Source organism: Equus caballus, chromosome 1, assembly GCF_041296265.1.
Source record: "Equus caballus isolate H_3958 breed thoroughbred chromosome 1, TB-T2T, whole genome shotgun sequence".
NCBI lineage: Eukaryota > Metazoa > Chordata > Mammalia > Perissodactyla > Equidae > Equus > Equus caballus.
The window spans coordinates 51,241,286-51,262,409 of NC_091684.1; the positions used below are offsets into that span (position 1 = coordinate 51,241,286).

The following is a 21,124-nucleotide window of genomic DNA, read 5'->3' on the forward strand; positions in this document are numbered from 1 at the left end:
GTGTTTTCCTGAGGGCAAGGGAGAAAAATAGCAGGAGCTGAGCTCAGAGAGGCACTGCTGGGCTGAGGTAGGGAGGGCCTCACGAGTGCCTGGCTCTTACATAGAGTGAACTGGTAGACCACTAGGGCTTTTTGACCAGAAAGACATGATATAATTTATGTTTTAACAGGATCGCCCCACTGCTATAATGAGAACTGACTACATGGTGGTGTGGTAGTAGAGGTGGTAGGAGTTGTCCGGAGGGATAAGGGAGAGAGAGAGGACCAGTTAAAAGATAATCCAGAGAGAGACGATGGTGACTTTGGCCTGGGAGCAGTGCAAGTGGTAAGAAGTGGCCGCATTCTACACATACATGGAAGGTAGGGCCAACAGTGTTTGCTCATGGACCAGGTGTGGGATATGACCAAGAGGAGTCAAGAATGATGCTAGAGTTTCTGCTCTGAGCAGTTCTTTCTTCCCTGTTCCTGGTACTGGCATCATGAATTCAGTTTTTCTAACACTGAGTTGAAATTATTTATGTTGCTGTCTTGCCCACTATATTGTGAATTTCATCTTCAGCAATTTTGTTCTGTTCCTATTAGTTTCTCTCCCATTGTGCACAAAACAGTGTTTGTAACAAAAGAGGCCCTCAATTACTGTTTATCAAATAAAAAGGCCTTATAGATATTTCAGGACAAAAAATGTAGATGCAAATACGTCTGCAGACTCAAAGTCTAAAAGAAATAAATTTAGGCCTAAAATAAATCAGTTAGGGAATATGTTACAATTTTAATAAAGAATGAAAATAGTATGTGAGCTGTTATATTTCTTCAGACAATTATTGCTGAAAGACAGCCTTATAATATCTCTGGCACATACGAGAGATTAACCAGTTAATATATATTTTTAATTATCTGAATTTATTTAAAAAATCCATTTACCCATCTAACTGGATACTTTCATAACACCAGAGTAATAATGGATTAATGATCTCTTCCGGGAATTAGATTATCTCCAGAATCAAAGGAAATGTAAAGAAATGAGCATGTGAGTTTCAGGATTAATTCAGGGTTAGTTACACAGAATTAATGTGGAAAGGAACACCCTCTATTTCACAGATCATCTTGTTTTTTAAAAAACATACCAAAAACAAAAAAAAAATCACTAAAATAGAAATATAGCCAAGGGGTAAGTTTAAAAGAGAGTTTGCTAATTTCCTTTACGGTTCTCCTTCTGACTATACTCTCTAGACTGGGGGCAGAGGTGTTCTGGGGAGAGAATAAAGTAGTGGAATAATTTTGGAAACCTAATGAATGGCCGATATTAAAAATTACTGACAGGATTGTTAAAATTCACTAAGAAAAATATATGCGAAAGTTTTCTCTAAACTGTAAAGTACCAGTTATTGCCAGACAAATATGATTATGGGTTCAAAAGTCATCAAGGATGTATCTTGTATATTGCAGCTAATAAGAATGGCAGAACATTCCCACCAAGAGATCTTTTCCTTTTGGCTTACCAGCTCGTGTCCTTTATTGATACGGAATGGTGGAAAGACAGTAATAGAATTATCCTCTGAAGACACTGCAGAATTACTCAACAGTTTCTTTCTTCTTACCATCTAATTTAAAGGGAAAACTATATGGGCTGAAATATATTTCTTCATCTGAAGACCTCAGTATAGAAACAACACAACAGATGAAAAGTCAACACATTCAATTATATTTGACCCAACTTGTCACACTTGCAATGATTAAGTATTAATAGGAAAAAGGTAAAAAGAAGGCAGAACACAAGATGTTAATGTGCTGAACGATGCACATGATCCTTATTCTCTTTTCCTATCTCAGTGGCCTCATTATTCATATTTCTGTGGCATCTTTTGGGTCCATCAGTGCTTTTCTGGGTTGAACCATATAGCACCATCCTTCTCAACCATGTGACCAGTGTTTGGGCAGCAGCCAACATTGGTTGGAACACGAGTGACCCAGTCATCAATGAAGCCCTGCTGCTATCTCATTTGGCACTGCTGCTTCCCAAGGACAATTTCATCCTGGGGACAGGACCGAGCTGGGCACAGGAATCCCAGCTCTTCTGACATGCCATCATCCGGTTACAGTACAAGATGCACCAGTTCAGAGCAGGAACGAGAGTATCAACAGCAAGCCAGGGGTGGCAAGGGTGGCACAGAGCATGGCACAGACATATTTTCCGTGTGCCAGATGACGTGATGTCACTGCAGTCCTATGCTTGAATGCTTTAGGATATAATCCATCAATTTCTATCACACAATTTTTTGAATTATTTATATGCATTTAGTCTAATGTGTTTTTGTTTGTTTTAGATGAGCACAAAGCGGTAATAATCCATCTTCAATTTTTCTACTTAATGCCCTCATCTTTGGGCAAACAGACTAAAAAGATACATGTAATTATTTTTTAAATGATTCTTATAAAGATCTTGGAAATGATAGCCAGAGGAGAAACAACTTATAGTTGGAAAAACGTTAGTATTAATACAAGTAATTCTCTGTTTAAGAAAACGCATTCAAACAAGGCATTCCAAAAAAACTTACAAATCCAAAAATTAAAAAAAAGAGAGAGAGTGCTTTTGGGGGTGTGGCTGTGTTTCCCTCCTTCTTCTCCGGCCTCATAGCTCATTTCATTTGAAAATTCAATAAAGAGAGACTAGATGCCAAGATTTTCCACCTTCATCACCTTCAGGTTGGTACATGATTTGTTATTCTTCCTTTAAAAGTGCAAATATAAAATTCAAACTAGTGAAATAATTAGGAGTTTGTTATAATGATATTTCCTTGTAAATGTCTTAGTAGATCCTTAGTAGATAAGATCAATTGATAGATCCATGCACACATTCACCTAAGATTTCTTAAGCTCCTACTATATACCAGGCCCAGGCATTGGGGACTTACAGTAGAAAGACAAAATTCCTGTTCTAATGATGCTAGGAATAATAGCATAAGGGGAACAGGAGGGGTAATTTTCAAACAATGTGATCACGGTTACAATAGAGATTCGCAAAGGTATTCCATAAAGGAGAGACACTGCACCTGGATTCTGAAGGTGACAGGGAGAGTGTGAAGAGTACAGAGAAGACTTCTGGGAGTTTGTGACCCTTGTTCTAAATTCTTAGGATATTAGTGGTAATTAACTAGGTAAAGTATAGGTGGGGTGGGAGCGTAATTTCTATGTGGATGTAACACATGTTTGTGGGCCTAGAGGCTACAGAGGACACAGAACTACAAATATTTTGTTATGTCTAGAGCAAGAGATGAGGCTGGAAAGGCAGGCTGGGACTCAATCCAGAGAAACAAACAAGAGGGGAGCCTCACACTTGCTATATAGCTACCAACCGCAGTGAGAGGAGACTCCTGATGGCTCAGCTCAGCACCCAATTCCCAGCCAGGGTGACTGAGGACAAAATGGAGAAGGTCATTTATACTCCCTGCAGTTACCACTGCATTCTCCAGTTCCAGAGCCAGCCAACTACAAAAGATAAAAGTTACTACTTGATAGAGAAACAGAAAATTCGGCTATCACAGAGCACCTGGTTAAATGTACCCTCTTAGAATAAGATACAAACATAACCACAGCCAAAAACATAGGCTACAAGGTATTGACTGTGATCCACACAGCTGAGGGCTCTATCTCTGGGAAAAGGGAACCAGCATGATTTGGGGACAATTTGATAGTGTCCCATCATTAGCTTTGAGATTCTAGAACCATTCCATTTCCCATGACCAGCTATTAAGGATCTGGCCCCATTTTTTCCCCCTAACTTCACACAAATGATTTATGCTTCCAATGAGAACTGACTTTAAGTTCTACACATAATTAAAACATATATTGCCTACTATGTAAATTTCCTCACATATCATAGACTACTTTATCCATAAATATACTTCTACTTTTTTAAAAAAAATTATTGAGATAAAATTGAAATACACTGAACTTTGCATAAAGTGTTCAATTTGATTAGTTTTTTTTTTTTTTTGAGGAAGATTAGCCCTGAGCTAACATCTGCTGCCAATCCTCCTCCTTCTTGCTGAGGAAGACTGGCCCTGAGCTAACACCTGTGCCCATCTTCCTCTACTCTATACATGGGATGCCTACCACAGCATGGCTCGCCAAGCGGTGCCATGTCCGCACCCGGGTTCCCAACTGACGAACCTGAGATGCAGAAGCGGAGGGGGCGCACTTAAGCGCTGCGCCACCAGGCCAGCCCCTTTGATTAGTTTTGACATGCATATGTACCCCTGATACTATCATCCAAATCAAGATAAACATTTCCATCGCCACCAAAGTTTCCTTGTGTCCCTGTGTAATCCCTCCCTCCCCCTATCCTCTTCCCCAGGCAACCTGTGATCTACTTTCTGTCACTATAGATTAGACCGCATTTTCTAGAAGTTTACAGAAATGGAATCACACAGTATGTGCTCTCTTTTTCCTGGTTTCCTTCACTCAAAAGCTCTCTCTCTAATCTTCAAGAGATCCCTCCCTTTGGCTGAGGTTTGGTAAAGACTATCATGATAATTCCATGGTAGTGTTTACCAAAGCATGGCCCGAGACCCACGTGCTTTACAGCCATCCAGGTTCTGGCTAAAATTTGCTAATTCACCTCTCCCTACAATGCTGACATCAGAATAACCAGTATGCTTAGGCATACTCAAGTAAAAGAACTAGAAGTTTTAGTCCAAACATTTAGGGAAGAATTATTCCTGTCCAATTAGCTGTGTTTCTTATGTCTTTCTACTGTTTTCTATAACCCAGGCTAGTCTTAGTCCTTTATGTCACAGCAGTACACAGGACTAAATACCTTCAGGACATGAGTTGCAATAGTTTTCCTGGATCCCTTCGTACCACACATTGAGCAGTGTGTTTTGGATTACTTTTCCAGAAACTACCTGCATTGCTCACTTTCCTCTCTTTGCTATTTTGCTCTTCCCTTTATAAAGTCCACCATCAGGGCCAGGACTTGGGTAAAGAGTGAAGCACTTGCTTAGGAGCCAAATTTAAAGAGGCACCAAAAAAGTCAGTCATCCAGATGAACAAATGTTTTTTTTAAAAATCGACTTAAGTCAAAAGAACTCCATGATGAACCAAATATCAAAATTTTAAATAAAGTCAGGACCAGTAATAGTGACATACTGAACCTCAGGTAGAAGGAAATTTCAGTAATAGTGATCCTGTCTTCTAAAAAGTATTATTATTCACATTTGTACACCCAAGGTATGTGCCTGACTCACATCACCCTGGTCCACCTCCACCTGATATGTTGCACTCAACAACAGGCTGTTTCGTCCTGAAAGCATCATTAGAATGTTACTTCTGGCACCATTTCGAATGTGCCACGGACAATATGAGCTAATTTAAAACACTCCATCTAGATGCATTCGTTGTTTCTTGCTTTTTCCCTTACCATTAACCACAAGTCCAGCCAACTCCAGACAAAGACACAAACACCAGTCACCCATAGCCCTGAATTTTTTAAAAGGTCTCAACTGAGCAATCAAAATGGGATGTATTCATGTTGTATCTAATTACATGTTGCCTTCACTATGAAACTAGACCTATCTTATCGATATAGACACATGGAAACCATGGCTCTGATTAATGTTATTTAAAACATGTACTGTACTTCTCATAGGAGCTAAGAACATTTGCGAAAAATCACCATGTAAGAATATCTATATAGTAAATGGGTTCCAACTGGACTGAAAACATGCCCAGAAATGGTTGGGTGTAAGGGCAAATACAGTGGTTCTGCATGCTTAAGTCAAATTTTGGAAAGAAAGTATGCCATCAAAAGTGCCCAAGATACCCACTCACCCTCAAAAAGTTTGCTTGGATCTACGATTTTTACTGAAAGTGAAAGGACTCATACATAACTACTCATGGATGCATATAAAGAATTAAGTGATTACCATGCACTAAGGCACATAAGAGGAACACTGGAATATTAGAGCCGATGATACACAGTGAACGCTGGTGTTCAGTAATTAGACTTGGACTAGGAATAACTTTAAAGTAAGTTTGCATCCATCATCATCATCAGCTACAACAGCATAGTGGAAAGGGAAGATACAAGCTTTGGAGTTAGGTAGAACTAACGGGGAAAGTTCAGTTCTTTCCTAGCTGTCTGACCTTGGCCCCTTTCTGTGCCTGTTTGCTCAACCGTGAAATGAGCCTACTTTGCAGGGTCACCACAGGAATGAAGTGGGACAAGATACACAGAGAACCTAGCACAGGCCTGGCTCATGGGGAGCCCTGATTAAACCATAGCTCTGTTATCACCACCTCCAGCGCCACAGGCTTTGTTAAGGTTTGAAGGTTATCTAACCCTGAGACACATCAACGATGGAGGTTTTCAAGAAAAGGAAACAACAATGGTGTGACTATAGCAGAGGGGCAGAGGGGCCCAGATGTCCTGTGGAAGGCAGAGCCCATCCTATTAGTCTACATTTCAGTGCCAGGTACCTAAGTGTGAACATTTAATTCTTATAATACTTACAGGGAAAAACTCTTGAGTTGAGTGAAACCCCTTTAAAAAGAGGCTCTTTTCTTGCCAAAAAAGAGCAGCTGATCACAGTCATGGTTACTATGTACAGTTTTGTCCTTGACATTTTAAAAGATCCAGATAAGAGCTTCAAAAGTTCATCCAAAAGTGGATAGAAAGTCGGTGGTGGGAAGAAAGCCTACAAGGGAGCTGGAGTCCTTCACTCCAGACCAGAGAGGGTTTGACAGATTTCACACGTGTTAAGGTGTTTTGACGCTGCTACTCTGTCACCTTCATCCTCATCAAAGTCCTCCTATCAATATTTTTCTTGGATAGATGCTTTCCCTTCTTGAGGAAATAGGGTCAATCAGTTGATCTTTTGGGATATCTTCTAGTTCTAACCCTCTGCACAAAGATGGAAGAGCAAATAGACACCCAGCTTATGAATGTGGGGTGGTTTTCAGTTGTGTCTCATTTAAAATCAGGTTGGGGTGGCTTGGCACAGTGGAAAGAGTGGGAGCCAGGAGTCAGGCAGAGCTGGGTTTGAGTCTGTCTCTGAAACTCATTACTGGACAAGGTATGGTAGTAAAAGAACTCAGGTTTCTACTCAACCGTAGCTTGGAGATCATCTCTGCCTTCTACGGTCCTTGAAAGGATAACCTAAACTAATGTTGGCAAAGCGGCTAATATTTTGACTGGCATGTTGTAGATCTCTGATAAATTGGAGATATTATTCTAGTTGGCTAAAAAATGAGTTGAATAGTTGCCTTTAAATCATGAAGGGAGCAATGACATTCTGGTTACAGTTATAACACAGTAAGAAAATTGCAAATTCAAGTTAGTGGAGTGACACCACCTTGACCCACAGGATTTACTTTGCAAACCAGAGCTTGTCCATGCCAAAGAATGGTTGAGAGGGCAACTTATTAACTACCTTAGCGCTAAGAAGCAGAAGAAACTGAAGGCGAGGTCTAAGGCATCTCGGTATGAATCTGGTTTCTTTCACTGTCATCACAAGAATCAAATGAATTATTTTAAAAATGTTCCAAATACATTTCCAAGTGTAAGGAATATATCCCATCCCACTGACCTGTAATTCACACCAAGTATAGTGAAAACATCAGTCAAAAACAGGGTTTCAAACCAAGTGGATTGTCAGAAACTGTAATTAAGATTTTTCTCCTTTATGAATGATATAAAGCTAAAAATGGAAGTCACAAAGAAACCAAACAGCTTTTGCACAACAATGAAATGCAGTGGTCAGAGCCTGATGCTGAATAAAAGAAACTCCTACTACTATCAGACTTTTCCACAAAAAGGAATTTTTTGGTGCTGCATCAATGTGGTATTACATATCTAGTGTTTACAGAAAGATGCTGGAGGCCGAGGCAGAACAGCTCTGGTTTTTGTTCCTCACCAGTGGTGGGGGCTGTGGCAGGACGCCTGGAGGCTGCGGAGGATAGAAAAAGACAGAGGAAATACAAGGTACAAACATGCACATAAAGTGAGGCCCACGGAGAACTCGGCCAGAAACACGGGATGCTTCCTGAAACCCCTCTGTGTTGCTTGGAGAATCAAACTTGGCTTGGAAAGCACATCCTGTTTCCATCAAAGGGGGAACAGGTTACAGTTGACAGAACCAAACATTACAGACAAGGGAGCAGAACAATGCACTTTGAACTGATGGAATCACATGAAAGAGCAGCTTATTTTTGTTGGGAGTGAACAAGCACAGGCACGACACGTCCTAAAATGATTCCAGATACATCAGGGAGCTGGATGAGGCCCAGTGTAGATAACAGTCAATACTAGATCTATGAAGGCCATTGCTCCATTAAGTCCATGGTAAGCACGTGATAATGAAACAGCCCTTAAATTACCACAATGTAAGTTTTACGTTGTGGGGCCAAGTTAAAATTCATTATTTCAAAAGCATGGATTTCAAGTGGAAACAAACCACTGAGCTGTTGATATAGTCTATAACAACTAAACCCAAACATCTCAGGAAGCTCCTCGTTAGACCCATCCTTTCCATACCTTTTTAGCAGTGAGGGTACAAACAGCCCTTTGAAATCTACTGTGTCTATCCTTATTTGGCTTAAAGTCATCCTTTTAACATGCTTCCTTAAAAGCACCAGCATTACAAATCTGACTGCATAGTACTTACAAGCAGGTTCATTTCTTCTTATTTTTTATGAGTGGAATATCGGACAAAAGAAAAAACCAAAATGGCAACTAAGAATCAAGAACATCGTGGAAAGAAAAAAAAAAAAGGAAATTCAAGGAGAAGAAAAGTATCTACGATGTTGGATATTCACAAGTGCTTGTTACCAAGGGGACATTAAAATCAAAGTTTTACTTACTTCCATCTGTCTCTTTCTGAATCCCCTTGAACAAACTGGTCTAAATCGCAGATTCTTTCAGTGAGTGAACCACTTCTCAGGTAGAGGGCAAACTCTTTCAGCAGTTTATCCAATATTTTAGACCACCTGGGTCAATCCTAACAGGAGTCTATTCAGAGGCTTAAGAGAACTACTGACTTGAAGAAACAGAGGTACTTTCAGAAAGGCTTCTCTCAATACCAAGGAGTCACCCCTGTGCTCGGACTCTAGCCCAATCTGTGAGGGAAGGCGATGTCTGGTGTTAGCAAGGGACGACGGATTCATGAGACCTAAATTCTAGACGTCAAATGAACGGTGTTAATTTAGAATTAAGGGGTAAGAACATCTCCTTATCTGGATTTTGATAGCTGTAATGCATTCACTGAGAGGGACTTCTAAGTTATGGTGACAAGGAGAAGTTGCTAAATATTTTAAGGCACTTTGACCACGTTCCTACTCATATTAATGTCCTTCTAGATTAATCGTCCCTTTACTGAATTTTTCCTTCTTCTTAGTTTTTTTTCTTTTAATGAAAAATAGACACTTGTGCTTCAGTTCATTTTGGAAATGTGCCTTGTGAAGGACTGCAGAGATATTTTTCTTTCTTTTTGAAAATGACCTTCAAATAAAAATAATACACTTTTCAGATAAAAAGGCCCAAAGCAAATAACATCAAACTCTGCTAATATGGTCATGAAAAGACCAAAGAGACCTTCTGAAGTGGGGTGGCCAAGTGCTAAAATAACTTAAAACATTCTAACAGAAGGCAAGTAAAGTATCATTCAGGAAAACAGCAATCAAAGCAGCCCAAGGCAGGAGGGCACAACAAATCCTCCTCTAGCCAACGTCCCAGTTTAACCAACAGCGGTTGTTTTAAATAAGGTACTTCCTGAGAGGAACCAAGTGGCAAGGCAGACAGCTTTTCTTGACATCAGGAAACAATGCCGTTCTGGTTTTATTTTTCTTTTCTTTTCTTAGACACAGTGCAGAACCCAACACATTTCAAGGCCATGTGATGTGGTTTTTGTTGATTTATGAAGCAGCTGCGGGTTTTGGAAAGGAAATGATACTCAAGCTGAACTGAACTGCACTAGTCTTGGTTTACCTGCCATATGCAAAACGCCTGTCTTTGTGATGATCGCCAAAAGTATCCCAAAGCCTGAGAGAAACGCTCACTTCATCAACAACATCCCGGGAACGCTCCAAGACCTGCATGAGAGAGAGAGCATCCATGCTCAGTGTCAGTCAGAGGCTCCCGGGAGAAGGATAACCAGGTCAGTGCCCCTCGAGGCCCACTTGCCTTTAGTTTTCTCATTCTGTCTAACAGACTTAAGGTAAGTCCTAATTCTTTTCCTTGACTCACATGACTCAAACCCTCCTCGTTCACGATACCACAGCCATACTCCCAAGTTTGCATTTTGCTTTTGTTTACTCTCGTGGCACTAAAAAGATTAGTTTTGTTTTGAATGGACAAGTTAACCCCTCCCCCACTTTTAAAACTCAGAGTGGCAATAGCAGTGACATGCCCTTAAGATTCTAAAAAAACTCCGCATATCTTACCTCCTGGCAGACCCGGTACTGGTCAATCGCCCACACGGTTGGTACATGGGTGGCCAGCAGCTGATACTGTGTTAACGTCGTGTTACATGCTCTGGCACAGATCAAGCGTGTCTTCCCCACGGCATTGTCTCCCACGACCACACACTTGATGGTTTCAACGTTGGGTCTTTCGTAGTCCATGTCAGTGTCCATTTATAAAACTCTGGAAGTGAATGGATACTCGTTAAAGACCCCTGGCTTTCCAGAGCAATCAAAGATGTGAGGGGTTCAGCCGGTGTTCCCTTTGTCCAGGCACTTCTTTGGAGGTGCCCAAGCAGAAGCAACAAGTTTGCAAGTTCGTACTAAGCCCAAGCGAAACTCAAGCTTTCTTTTTATATCTCACACAAGTACAAAAACACCGGATTGTTATTTTGACCCCAAACGGTTTATTCCGGTTAACATGTTATTTTCTCCTTGGTTTTCTCTAAACACAACCTGCCTACTGGAGATCCATCCAGGCGAGCCAGGACTGCTGGCACACATTTATAGCTCACTAGCTACACATGTTGACACGTCAAAGAGACTGGTCACCTGCAGGTTTAACCTTAGACACTGGGGCATAAGCTGCCTCAGCAATACTAGTGTCCACACCATCACAATCTTTCAATGATCCAATATCTTTCACTGAGAAGCAGTTTTCTACAAGTTCTAAAGTATCATGGTGACTTAGACGAGAATGAAAGCGCAAACAGAAAGGACTACCTGATTTTAAAGAAGAGTAAACTATAAGTCTGAATTTTGATATGTTAATAGAATTAACTTAGATTTCTATTTATTCATTCATTCATTTATAATTATCACATTCATAAAAAATGACATTCTCAAGAGGAGCACCATAAAGCAAGATTTAAAAAAAAATTCTCTTCTTCTCTGTGCTTTCATCAAGAAATCCAAAACACATGGTAAAGAATGATTTTACCAGGATGGGGAGCTACTTTAGAATCTTCCGGAACCATCAAAAAGAGGGGTGCTGAGTGAGGGGTCTAGAGGAAGAGGGAGAGCTCTGCTTCCCTAGGACAGGAACCTCCACCAGCTTCGGAGCAGGCTGCTTCCTGGTAGCAGCTGGATGGGTGACAAACCATGTAAGATTTTAAGGTTTCAATGTATTGTAACTGCCCTTTGAGGAAGTCTATTGTTAACCTGAGAAAACTGCTTAGATGGTCATCTTTTTAAAGAGAGTCAATAATGGTCTTAATGGCCATGGTAAAAAAAAAAAAAACTGCTCAGGGCGGGGGGGGGGGGGGGGGGGGCGGGGGGGGGAGAGGCCTAATACCTAATTGGGACTCAGTAAGTGTCTGTTTAATTCAACTGATTTGAGAAAAATGATAATTCAGATAATATGAGATTAAGGGCATAAAGGGAGAGATGGAAGGAAGAATGCTAAGAACGCCTTTTCCGTTAGGACCAGCTGACCATGGACTTGTCTCCTGTGACACCATCACAGGAAGGTGTTAAACCCAAGGCTGGAGAGCTATTTGGCAGGAATGGAGTGGAGTGATTCAAGGAACAGACGTGTAGTGGGGTGAGGATGGCATCTGTGGTTCACACACCGTGGAGAGGTTTAAAACAAATGGGTAGCTGTCCCTCACCTGGCAAATGCTGATGCCGAAGGTCTTGGGTGGGGAAATAGAGTCTTCAAAAATCTCCAATTTTGATGATGAGCCAGGGTGGTGACTCCTAAAATCAATCTCTTTAAAAGTGAGCCTTAAAATTCTATGGTTTTATCACTTCCTTATTTGATGGTATAATGTGGCTCAAGCCTGACTTTGGCATTGGATCAGTGGTTCTTAAATACCAGCCAGAGTATATTTGGCAATGTCTGGAGACATTTTTGGTTGTCACAATGGGGTAGGGGGAGTGCTATTGGCTTCTAGTTGGCAGAGGCCACAGATACTGCTAAATATCCTACTATGCACAGGACAGCCCCCACAACAAAGAATTATCCATCCCCAAATGTCACAGTGTGAGGTTGAGAAACCCTGCCTTAAGATAGATGTGAGTTTGACTCATGATCTCTCCACTTTTCAGTCAGTCTTCTGACTTTTAGCAAGTTATCCGCACTTCCTGAGGCGTTAAGTGGGAACGCTAGTACCCATCTCCTAAGGCTGTCTCGAGGACTGGGTGGACTGATGTTGTCTGTCCCCAGTGCAGTACCTGACACACTGCTGGCTTCAAAATTATAATCATCATGCTGAAGATAAACACCTTTAGATGACAACAAAATTGAGTCAGGTGGAAGACCAGAATTAGATGCAAAATCATAAACCTAATAATCACAAAGATCTATAAAAAGGCTAAATTTTAGTAGAGCAATTAACGAGTAATTCATTGAAAAATGAAGAACATAAACACAAGATTGAGCCTGGCTGACGTTATGCAAAGAAGGCAAAACAAGTTGTGGGTGGGGAGGGGGGAGGAGAGGAGGTCATAGTTAACTAAAGTTGGAAAGGTAGGTTAAAAATATTTTTACGGGGCATTTCTACATTCTAGGATAAAAACGATAATTCTTCTTAACAGTCTTTGAAAGTTTCTGGTGATATGACCATGAGGTAGCCTGTGTTAGAAAAACAGGCTCCATTTGGAGCCTCACAACTCTGTCACCTGAGGTATATTATTCTGAATGTTCTAAGTGTGGAAAACCTTACTCTTTGGAGAGTGAATTTTATTTTATTTTCTTTAGATAGATAAAAATCAGAGAAAGCCAATCTCTAAAATTTGGAGGAATATTTGGATTTAGTCAAAATTGAGATACAACATAAAAAGTATAGATTTGGCTTTCTTGTTGGCTTGTAAACTAGCTCTGATAGCAGCCCCCCAAAGAGGAACCCCCCAAATAGTTTGACTCATGGCAGCATTGGTGAAATAGCTGTGTAGCTTTTACAGAAGATGACTGTGAGGGGGACAAAAGCCCTCGTAGTTTTATACTAAGGGTATGATTATAAAAAATATCATTACTTATTTATAGACGCATCTCACGTACAGTCCTAAAAAGAATTTCTGTGTCAAAGGTGAGAATAACATCCGTGGGTCCTCTAATCTCTAGTAATCTGCTCAAAGCTGAAGTGACTGCCAGAGGTGCTGAACCTTGTGCAAAGGGGACAACATGTAAGGGAAATAAGAGACAGAGCCGAATTAAATACGCACATCCCAGATCACCCACTTTAGACATGGAATTTCCAGGAAGAGTTTGCTGGATTTCCAAAATACTGAAAATTTTTCCTTTGGGGTAGAAATCTATTTTGTGGTAATCTAAAAAGCATTTTAAGAGTATGAAGTCATAGCCAAGGATGTAAAGTCATGCTACACTTGTACTGCTGCAGACCAATTGTTCATCTGTTACACATAAACAAATAAACATTAAATTATGGTAGTAATTATAAAAATATGCAATTTTATCCTTCTTGCTATGGGCTCTAACTTATTCATATCCAGCACTCTTATGGTTGAATGAGCTCTTAGGACCATCTGGATAATGACTACCTGGTTTATGATTTTTATTTACGCAGAATGAGAGTAATAAATATTTTTCAATTAACTCTGTTAATAAATTTCACCACCATAAATCTTACTGATCTATGCGGATACCCTTTTGCCTTTGATACCTATCTGAGGAGACAAGGAAGGTATCAAAGGAAAATCGAAAGCCAGAAGGAACTGACACCGGTAACCTGTTATTTTGGCAGCTTTGTAATCTTACTCGAAACCGACTTGAACTTCATTTCATACTTTCAGTGAATCATCAGGACACGGATCCTGATAGTTAAAATGCTACCTGAAGAATCTACCTGCACACTCTGGAAGTCAGAAGCGGTAAGTTTATCTAAAAATTGGCCAGTGAACAAGACAACGTGGAGGTTGGGAAGTGAAGGATTTGGTGAAGTGGTGCAGGGTGGATGCCACTCTGGGTGCCAGCGACCACCATCCACAAGGCTGACTTAGAATACTGTGGCCATCATCTTCTGGCTACCAAATTAGTCCATCCGCCTTGATTACCCCGTATCTGCCTCCACCATTATTACTGTCATCTACCCGACTTTAGGTCACTCCTCTGCATTCACCACCACCAACCCCCAGCCTTCTTGTTGTGTCCAAAGAATGTTGCATCCCACACCCTAGCCTCACAGTTTCTTCACTTCTTCAATGCCAGTGATCTTCTCCACACCCTGCTTGAGCTGGTCACAACTTTTGGCCAGGTGCTGGATATTGTTGTCATCCAGAATCATTTTATCTCTGAAATCTCAAATTTCAAAATCCTACTCTCAGAGCAAAAACTCCTACCTTTCCAGCCTGTGCTAGATGAAATATGGCCACTGCAGCAACTCCCATCAGGAAAAGGCATCTACTTCCCTTCTTCTTGAATTTGAGGATAATGATTGCTTGGCCCAACCCAAAAGCATGTGATGGAGGGGATGCAGGGTGAGTTCCAGAGTCAAGGCATTCAGAGGCCCTGCAGCTCCACTTTCATGCTGTTGGAATGTTGTCCTGAGGCCATCATTTAAGAAAGCTGGCCTAGCTTAGCAGAAAAGGAGAATTCAGTGAGAATAACGGAGGCAGCCCTGCCGATGGTCTCACCAAATGCCACATACATGAGGCCATCTTGTATTTTCTAGCCCAGCCAACCCTCCAGCTGAATGTAACATGATGAGTGAGCCCAGGTGAAACCATGTGAGGAATCACCTAGCCAATCTACAGAATCATGAGAAATAATAAATCATTGTTTTAAGCCACCAAGTTTTGGGGTGGTTTGTTATGCAACAATAGTTAACTGAAACACACCCATTATACCTTAGGAAAATCTCCAGAACTTGACTCCTCTATTTTTTTTTAATATCAGATTATAGGCTCCTTTTGGGTGGATGATCTTCTCCACCTGGGGTTGATGGATCATGCCAACCTTTCTCTTCACCATCACTCTCAACGTCTTATACTGCATATGTGGTAGGCAGAATAATGGTCCCTCAAAGATGTCCATGTCCTAAACTCTGGGACCTGTGAATTTGTTTTGTTACATGGCAAGGGGAGAAAAAGGATAGCAGATGGAATTAAGGTTGCTAATCAGCTGACCTTACTATAAGACTATCCTGATTATCTGTGATCATGAGGGTCCTTTAAACGTGGAAGAAGGAGGCACAAGTTCAGAGTCAGAGAGAAATATGAAGATGCTACGCTGCTGGATTTGAAGATGAGGGAAAAGGGCCACAAGTCAAGCAATGCAAGTGACTTCTAGCAGCTGGACAAAGTAAGGAAACAGATTTTCCCCTAGAGTCTCCAGAAGGAATGCAGCCTGCCAACACTTTGATTTTAGCCCAAGGAGACCCATTTCTGACTCTTGACCTCCAGAACTACAATGAATTTGTCTTGTTTTAAGCCACTAAATTTTTGGTAATTTGTTACAGCAGCAATAGGAAACTAACGCAGCATGCTTTTGCTCCACAAAATGGCTTCCTAAATTCTAAATGTTGTTTGCTACCTCAATGCCTTATGCATACCATTCCCTCTGCCAAGCCCCCTTCACTCCTTGTCTGCCTGGCAAATTCTGTTCATTCCTTAAAACCTTATTCAGATATTACTTCCTCTAAAAAGTTTTCTTAACTTCCCCTTCTACCCACAGACTAACTTCCTTTCTCCTCTGTACAATAAATGGGTCTGGGAGAAGCAATCACAAACACAAATACAAACACACTCATTTTTTCCCTACATTAGCAATTTATGGAACGGTGGTTTGTGAACTTGACTCTGGAGCTCACCTCGCATCACCTCCACCATATTCTTTTGGGTTGGGCCAACCAATCACAATCCTCAAATTCTCTATACCTTCAAAGTGCCCATCTTGTGCACGTAATGAGTCATCAAGTGTTTCTGGGGTACTACTATGTGCTGAAGTGCTTGGAATATATGGGAATACAGTGCCCCTCTTCTGTAAATCTTCCTCCGACTACTCATTGTGGTCCATACGTCCCCCAATTTATTGCAACTCTCTCCTAGGATCAACTATGGGCAAAACAGTGACATAACCAATGTGACCTTAGCTGCCCTGGTCTTCTGTTCAAATCATTTCCCTTCCTGTGTTGGTACCCTGTCCCCACCTCAGTCCTTGAAATGATGGCCTTCATGGTGTCCTGACCCTCTTCTTAAGAAACAGGCTCTCAGGAAGCGTCAGGCACAGGCGCTCTCTCAATCACACGATGACTAGATGACCATTAGAGTCCCGTCCCCATAATTCAATAATTCAGGGGCACTGTGGTTGATGAAACTCAAGATATGCCTGCTTGCTCCAACAGGTGCACTTTCGCATAAGGCCACTATTTGACTTCAGGTGAGGGTCTAAGGGTCTTCCAACATTAGAAAATCAGATATTAGGAGAGTGGGCAGGGAAAGGCTTATCATTTGTCTGACACACTCCATTAGGCGTCTCCTAACTGCTCTGAACCATCCCACCATTGGAATATGCTGCCTTTTACCATCACTTTTGCTGTGTCTCTTGTTTTATTTGCTATTTCAATCAAGGCATGATCATCAGTCTGCTTAAAGACAAAAACCTAAGGTCCATAGAGGGGCCTTTGTACTTTTAGCTCCATTCAGCTGTTCATAGACAGTTTGAACAATGCTATTGCACAACCACTAAATATTCTTGTCCTTTAGAAGAGCATATAATCTGAACTTTAAGAAATAATTTAACTTGGCCCATAAAAAATATTAGTGGAATGAATTTTAGTGTATTTGAAGAGTTAGCTCTGAAAGAAACACTGAGAATTTTATATTATTGACAGAAACAAAAGGGAAATGTTAAGAGTTGCATAATAACTATAGCCAACAGCCAAGTTTCAACTGTGCAGATTTCATTATCCTGAGCTCTTAATCACCAGGCCTAGGCAGGCAGGAGCTGCTTTCTGCAGAATATAAACATCTCAGCTGGAACGGAGAATGGGTCCAGAGCTGGGAAAGAGACAGCCAGGCTGGGCTGGGCTTCCTCAAATAAAAACTTCACAGAAATACATCTCCAGGACAAAATTGCCTTTCATCATTCAAACCAATAGTATTTTCTCAATTGCAAGTTTTGATTAAAACAGAAAAGAGAGAGATTAAATAACAGAAGGGACACTGCATAGAGGTCCAGGAATACAAATAATACAGAGCCACTTTTTTAAACATCCACTCATTATCCTCCCCAGAGCCCTGTGATAATGGAAACCTACACAAGATCATGCTCTGCAGTTTTTAAAAACTCAATGTCAACGGGGAAGGTGAGCCAGGATTAGAAACAAACTTTCTCTTCCATCAATCTACTGCCCTTAATAAACACTGTCCCAACTGAAAAATGAAGAACAGATCAAAAACAGCTTAAAAGATGCATAAAAATTTCAGGGTAGATTTCAAAACCATCATAAGTAAACTGTGTACTATGTTCCAGACACACTGGTCTACTTTCGTCTACAAATATGCCACAGAATCTCTCCTTTGGTGACTTTGCTTTTGCCATTACTTCTGCTCAAATGCCCTCACACCTCTGATCCACCCGCTGAAATTGTTCTCCACCTTTAGGACTCAGGCTGTCTGAATTAGCTAAAGAAATATAGGCTGAGCACTGAGTGCGGGCCAGGCCTATAGGTATACAGGAGTAAACAAGCCAGGTGTGGTTCTCGCTATCACGGGCCTCATAGTCGGGTGGAGAGAGACAACTACACAGGTAGACATAATTGTACATTTGATAAGTTCCTTGAAGAGAACAATGAGAGAAAACAATGGGTGGGAGGCCTGCGAGAAAGGCAGGGAGGCCTCTCTGAGGAGGCCCCATTTTCCAGCTCTCTGAAGAATGAGAAGGGCCCAGTCACGAGATGGGAAAGGAAGCAGGCAAGAAAAGCTAGAGTGAGAGGGGTGAGAAGGGAGGTTAGAAGGGCAGCAGGGCCGGATCACACACGGCCTGTTAGGCCACAGTCAGGAGTTTGGATTTGATTCTCAACACAGTGAGAAGCCCGTGAAGTGTTTTAGGCAGAGGAGTAACAGGTCCTGATTTGCTTTTTAAAAGTATCACTGACATCACCGAGGATGCTACATGGAGAACATGCGGTGGGGAATGTGAGCTATGGCAGGAGGCCCAGCTAGGAAGCCCCTATGTTCTCCAGGAGAGACAGAAGAGTGGTTTAGACCAGGGTGGAACTGGCAGAGATGGAGCAAAGTAGACAGACTCAAGTTCATTCTGTAAGAAGATGCACTTAAATCATTCTTCCTTTATACTATCTTCTAGGTATTTATCAAATTCTGATGTGTAATATTGACAATTATGCTTATATGCATCTTGCTTCCACCCGACCAAGATTATACATTTTTGATAACAGAGATGTTATTCATCTTTATCTCCTTAAATCCTTTCACAGTCCCTTGCCCAGATGTGGTTTTCAATAAACATTTGTTCAATTGAATATAAAAGTACAGCTACTCCACCTTCCTTAGGAAACGTTCCACCTGGGGCTGGCAGAGAACGTGCACTCGGCTATCTCTGGTGACTGATCATTAAGCCTGTGGCCTCGAAAGCAGCAGCATGTGGCTAAGCCTGCAGTCGGCGAGAGGAACACCTTGAGGGACATCTGTGTAGCCCATCATGAGAGCAGTATCTGACAGATGGCATTGCACCAGCTATGGCTCCCCAGCAGGAACAGCATCAGTAACCATGGGAACCATCAGAGACCAAGGACCAGGCCCCTCCACCAAATGGGAAGGCGGGGGCCAAGGAAGAGCCCCAGTATAGGCAGGCAGGAGTGGCTTAGGGCCAGATTTGATTTCAAAATATAAAGGAATGTGCTCTTTCATTCTCATTTGTGATCTAGTGCCTATAGCCAATTTATGAATCTTAATAATATTTGCATATAAGAGTCTCATAAAGTTCTAATCCACATCTAGACTTTTAACATCCTAATTCAAGAGATTCCCAACCCTGTTTGGGGAGTCACTACTCGGCTGGCAAAGAAGAGGGAAAGGGAGGTACATGGACCCACTACATATGGAGAACACTTTATCATTGATAGGAAAGTGAGTCTTGAATAAAGGAGTTCAATCTATGCCTGAAAGAGGCACGTCACAAAAGGCGATTAGCTGGACTTCAAGGCAAGACAGCGATGGAAGAACCAATGCCTTGGATTTCCCTCTGACCAAGTCTCACTAAAAACCTTGCTCTATACAGACAGTGGACTCCACACCAGTCCCAGAAGCTAAGGACAGGGATTAACAGTATATCAGAAATTGGAAGGATCTCTGCCAAATTCACCTCCCTGGAGTCAAATGAAAAAGTCAGCAAAGACCAGCAGACTGACCGTTTCCACAGGGAAAAGAGATGGCCTGGGAGGAAAGCAGGAAGCTCTTCACCACAGATGCCTGTGATCTGGAGTAATGAGAGCTGGAGTGACTTGGAATTGGGTGGAAAGAGTAGGTTGTAGAGCCACTGGAAAGCCCTTAGGAAACCGGCATGCTGCCATCAGCAAGGAGTAGTTCCAGTGATTGCCCCTTGCTGAGGACAGACCAGGTAGATAGCCACTGAGCATGGAAAAAACTCTTTTTGCCTTGGTTTTGCTTCCTCCAGTCTGCTCAGCCGTATGGTTTCAGTTTTGACACTGCAACAGAAGTGATTGATTTTGTGAGGTTAATGCAAGAGGGAGTGGGGTGAGAGGATACAATCCCTAAGACCTGAACATTCGTATATTTTCAACGTTGACTTTCCTCACCATTGTCCTATCTCACCCTCTGAAGTTCTCTCAACTCATATTATATTGAGTAGCTTTGCTTGTCCCCTCTGGAACTGGGTGGGTTCCTGGGTCACTGTGGAGCCCCACCTTGCTCTCTGACAGAGCCTAAGCTTATCTGAGCATTTGGAATATACTTCAATCCTTGGCCAGCATGAATCCTTTTTTTATTTTTTCCTTTTGAGGAAGATCAGCCTTGAGCTAACACTTGCCACTAATCTTTCTTTTTGCTGGGGATGATTGGCCCTGAGCTAACATTTGGGCCCATCTTCCTGCATTTTATATGTGGGACACCTGCCATAGCATGGCTTGGTAAGTGGTGCACAGGTCCCCGCCTGGGATCTGAACTGGTGAACCCCAGGCTGTCGAAGCAGAGCATGCAAACTTAACCACATGCCACCGGGCAGGCCCCATGAATCCCTTTTTTAAATGAATTTAGTAAACAGAGACCAATCAACATATGGTCTATTAAAAACTACTGAAAAGGACAAGCAATTACCTAAAGACATAGAGGAAAAGTCTTCTACTGAACTAGATATGCTATAAGAAACAGCAGAAGAAAAATTTTTTTAAAAATATCTGATCCATGTACTTGATTATGTACAAGAAGATAATTCAGGTATATAAACTAACAGCAGATGAGGTAATAAGTAGGTACTAGGACAAGATAATTAAAGGCTATATATAAATGAAATACAAAGTAAACAAATTAAAAACCATACGGGCAGCAGTAAACAGTGACCTCAAAAATGCAGTAAAATGGATTAGTGACGTACAGGCCAAACATAAGAAACTCTCTTTAAATATAGAAGGAAGGCCATCTGAAAATGACATAACGGAAGATAATTGACAAAGCGGCTGATGAAAAGCAATCCCATGGAGACTGGGTTCTTGAACCAAGGGAGTAAAGTGTGA

General features: G+C 41.5%; 1 protein-coding gene across 40 annotated transcripts in view; it reads right to left on the bottom strand.

The window, feature by feature from the left end:
- The window catches only part of RHOBTB1 (Rho related BTB domain containing 1), a 67,347-nt gene that overhangs the window by 26,831 nt on the left and 19,392 nt on the right, over positions 1-21,124 (bottom strand). For 30 of the 40 annotated variants that reach the window (XM_070225521.1, XM_070225548.1, XM_070225531.1 and 27 more), the window contains 2 exons: positions 10,437-10,638; positions 9,982-10,085 (listed from right to left, as the gene is read on the bottom strand). In XM_070225521.1, coding sequence (XP_070081622.1) covers positions 9,982-10,085; positions 10,437-10,628 — 296 coding nt within the window. In that variant the 5' untranslated portion in view covers positions 10,629-10,638. Of the gene's footprint in view, positions 1-1,498; positions 1,601-8,858; positions 9,114-9,981; positions 10,086-10,436; positions 10,639-21,124 lie in introns of all 40 variants that reach the window. The other 10 variants (XM_070225621.1, XM_070225626.1, XM_070225629.1 and 7 more) reach the window with 2 other exon arrangements.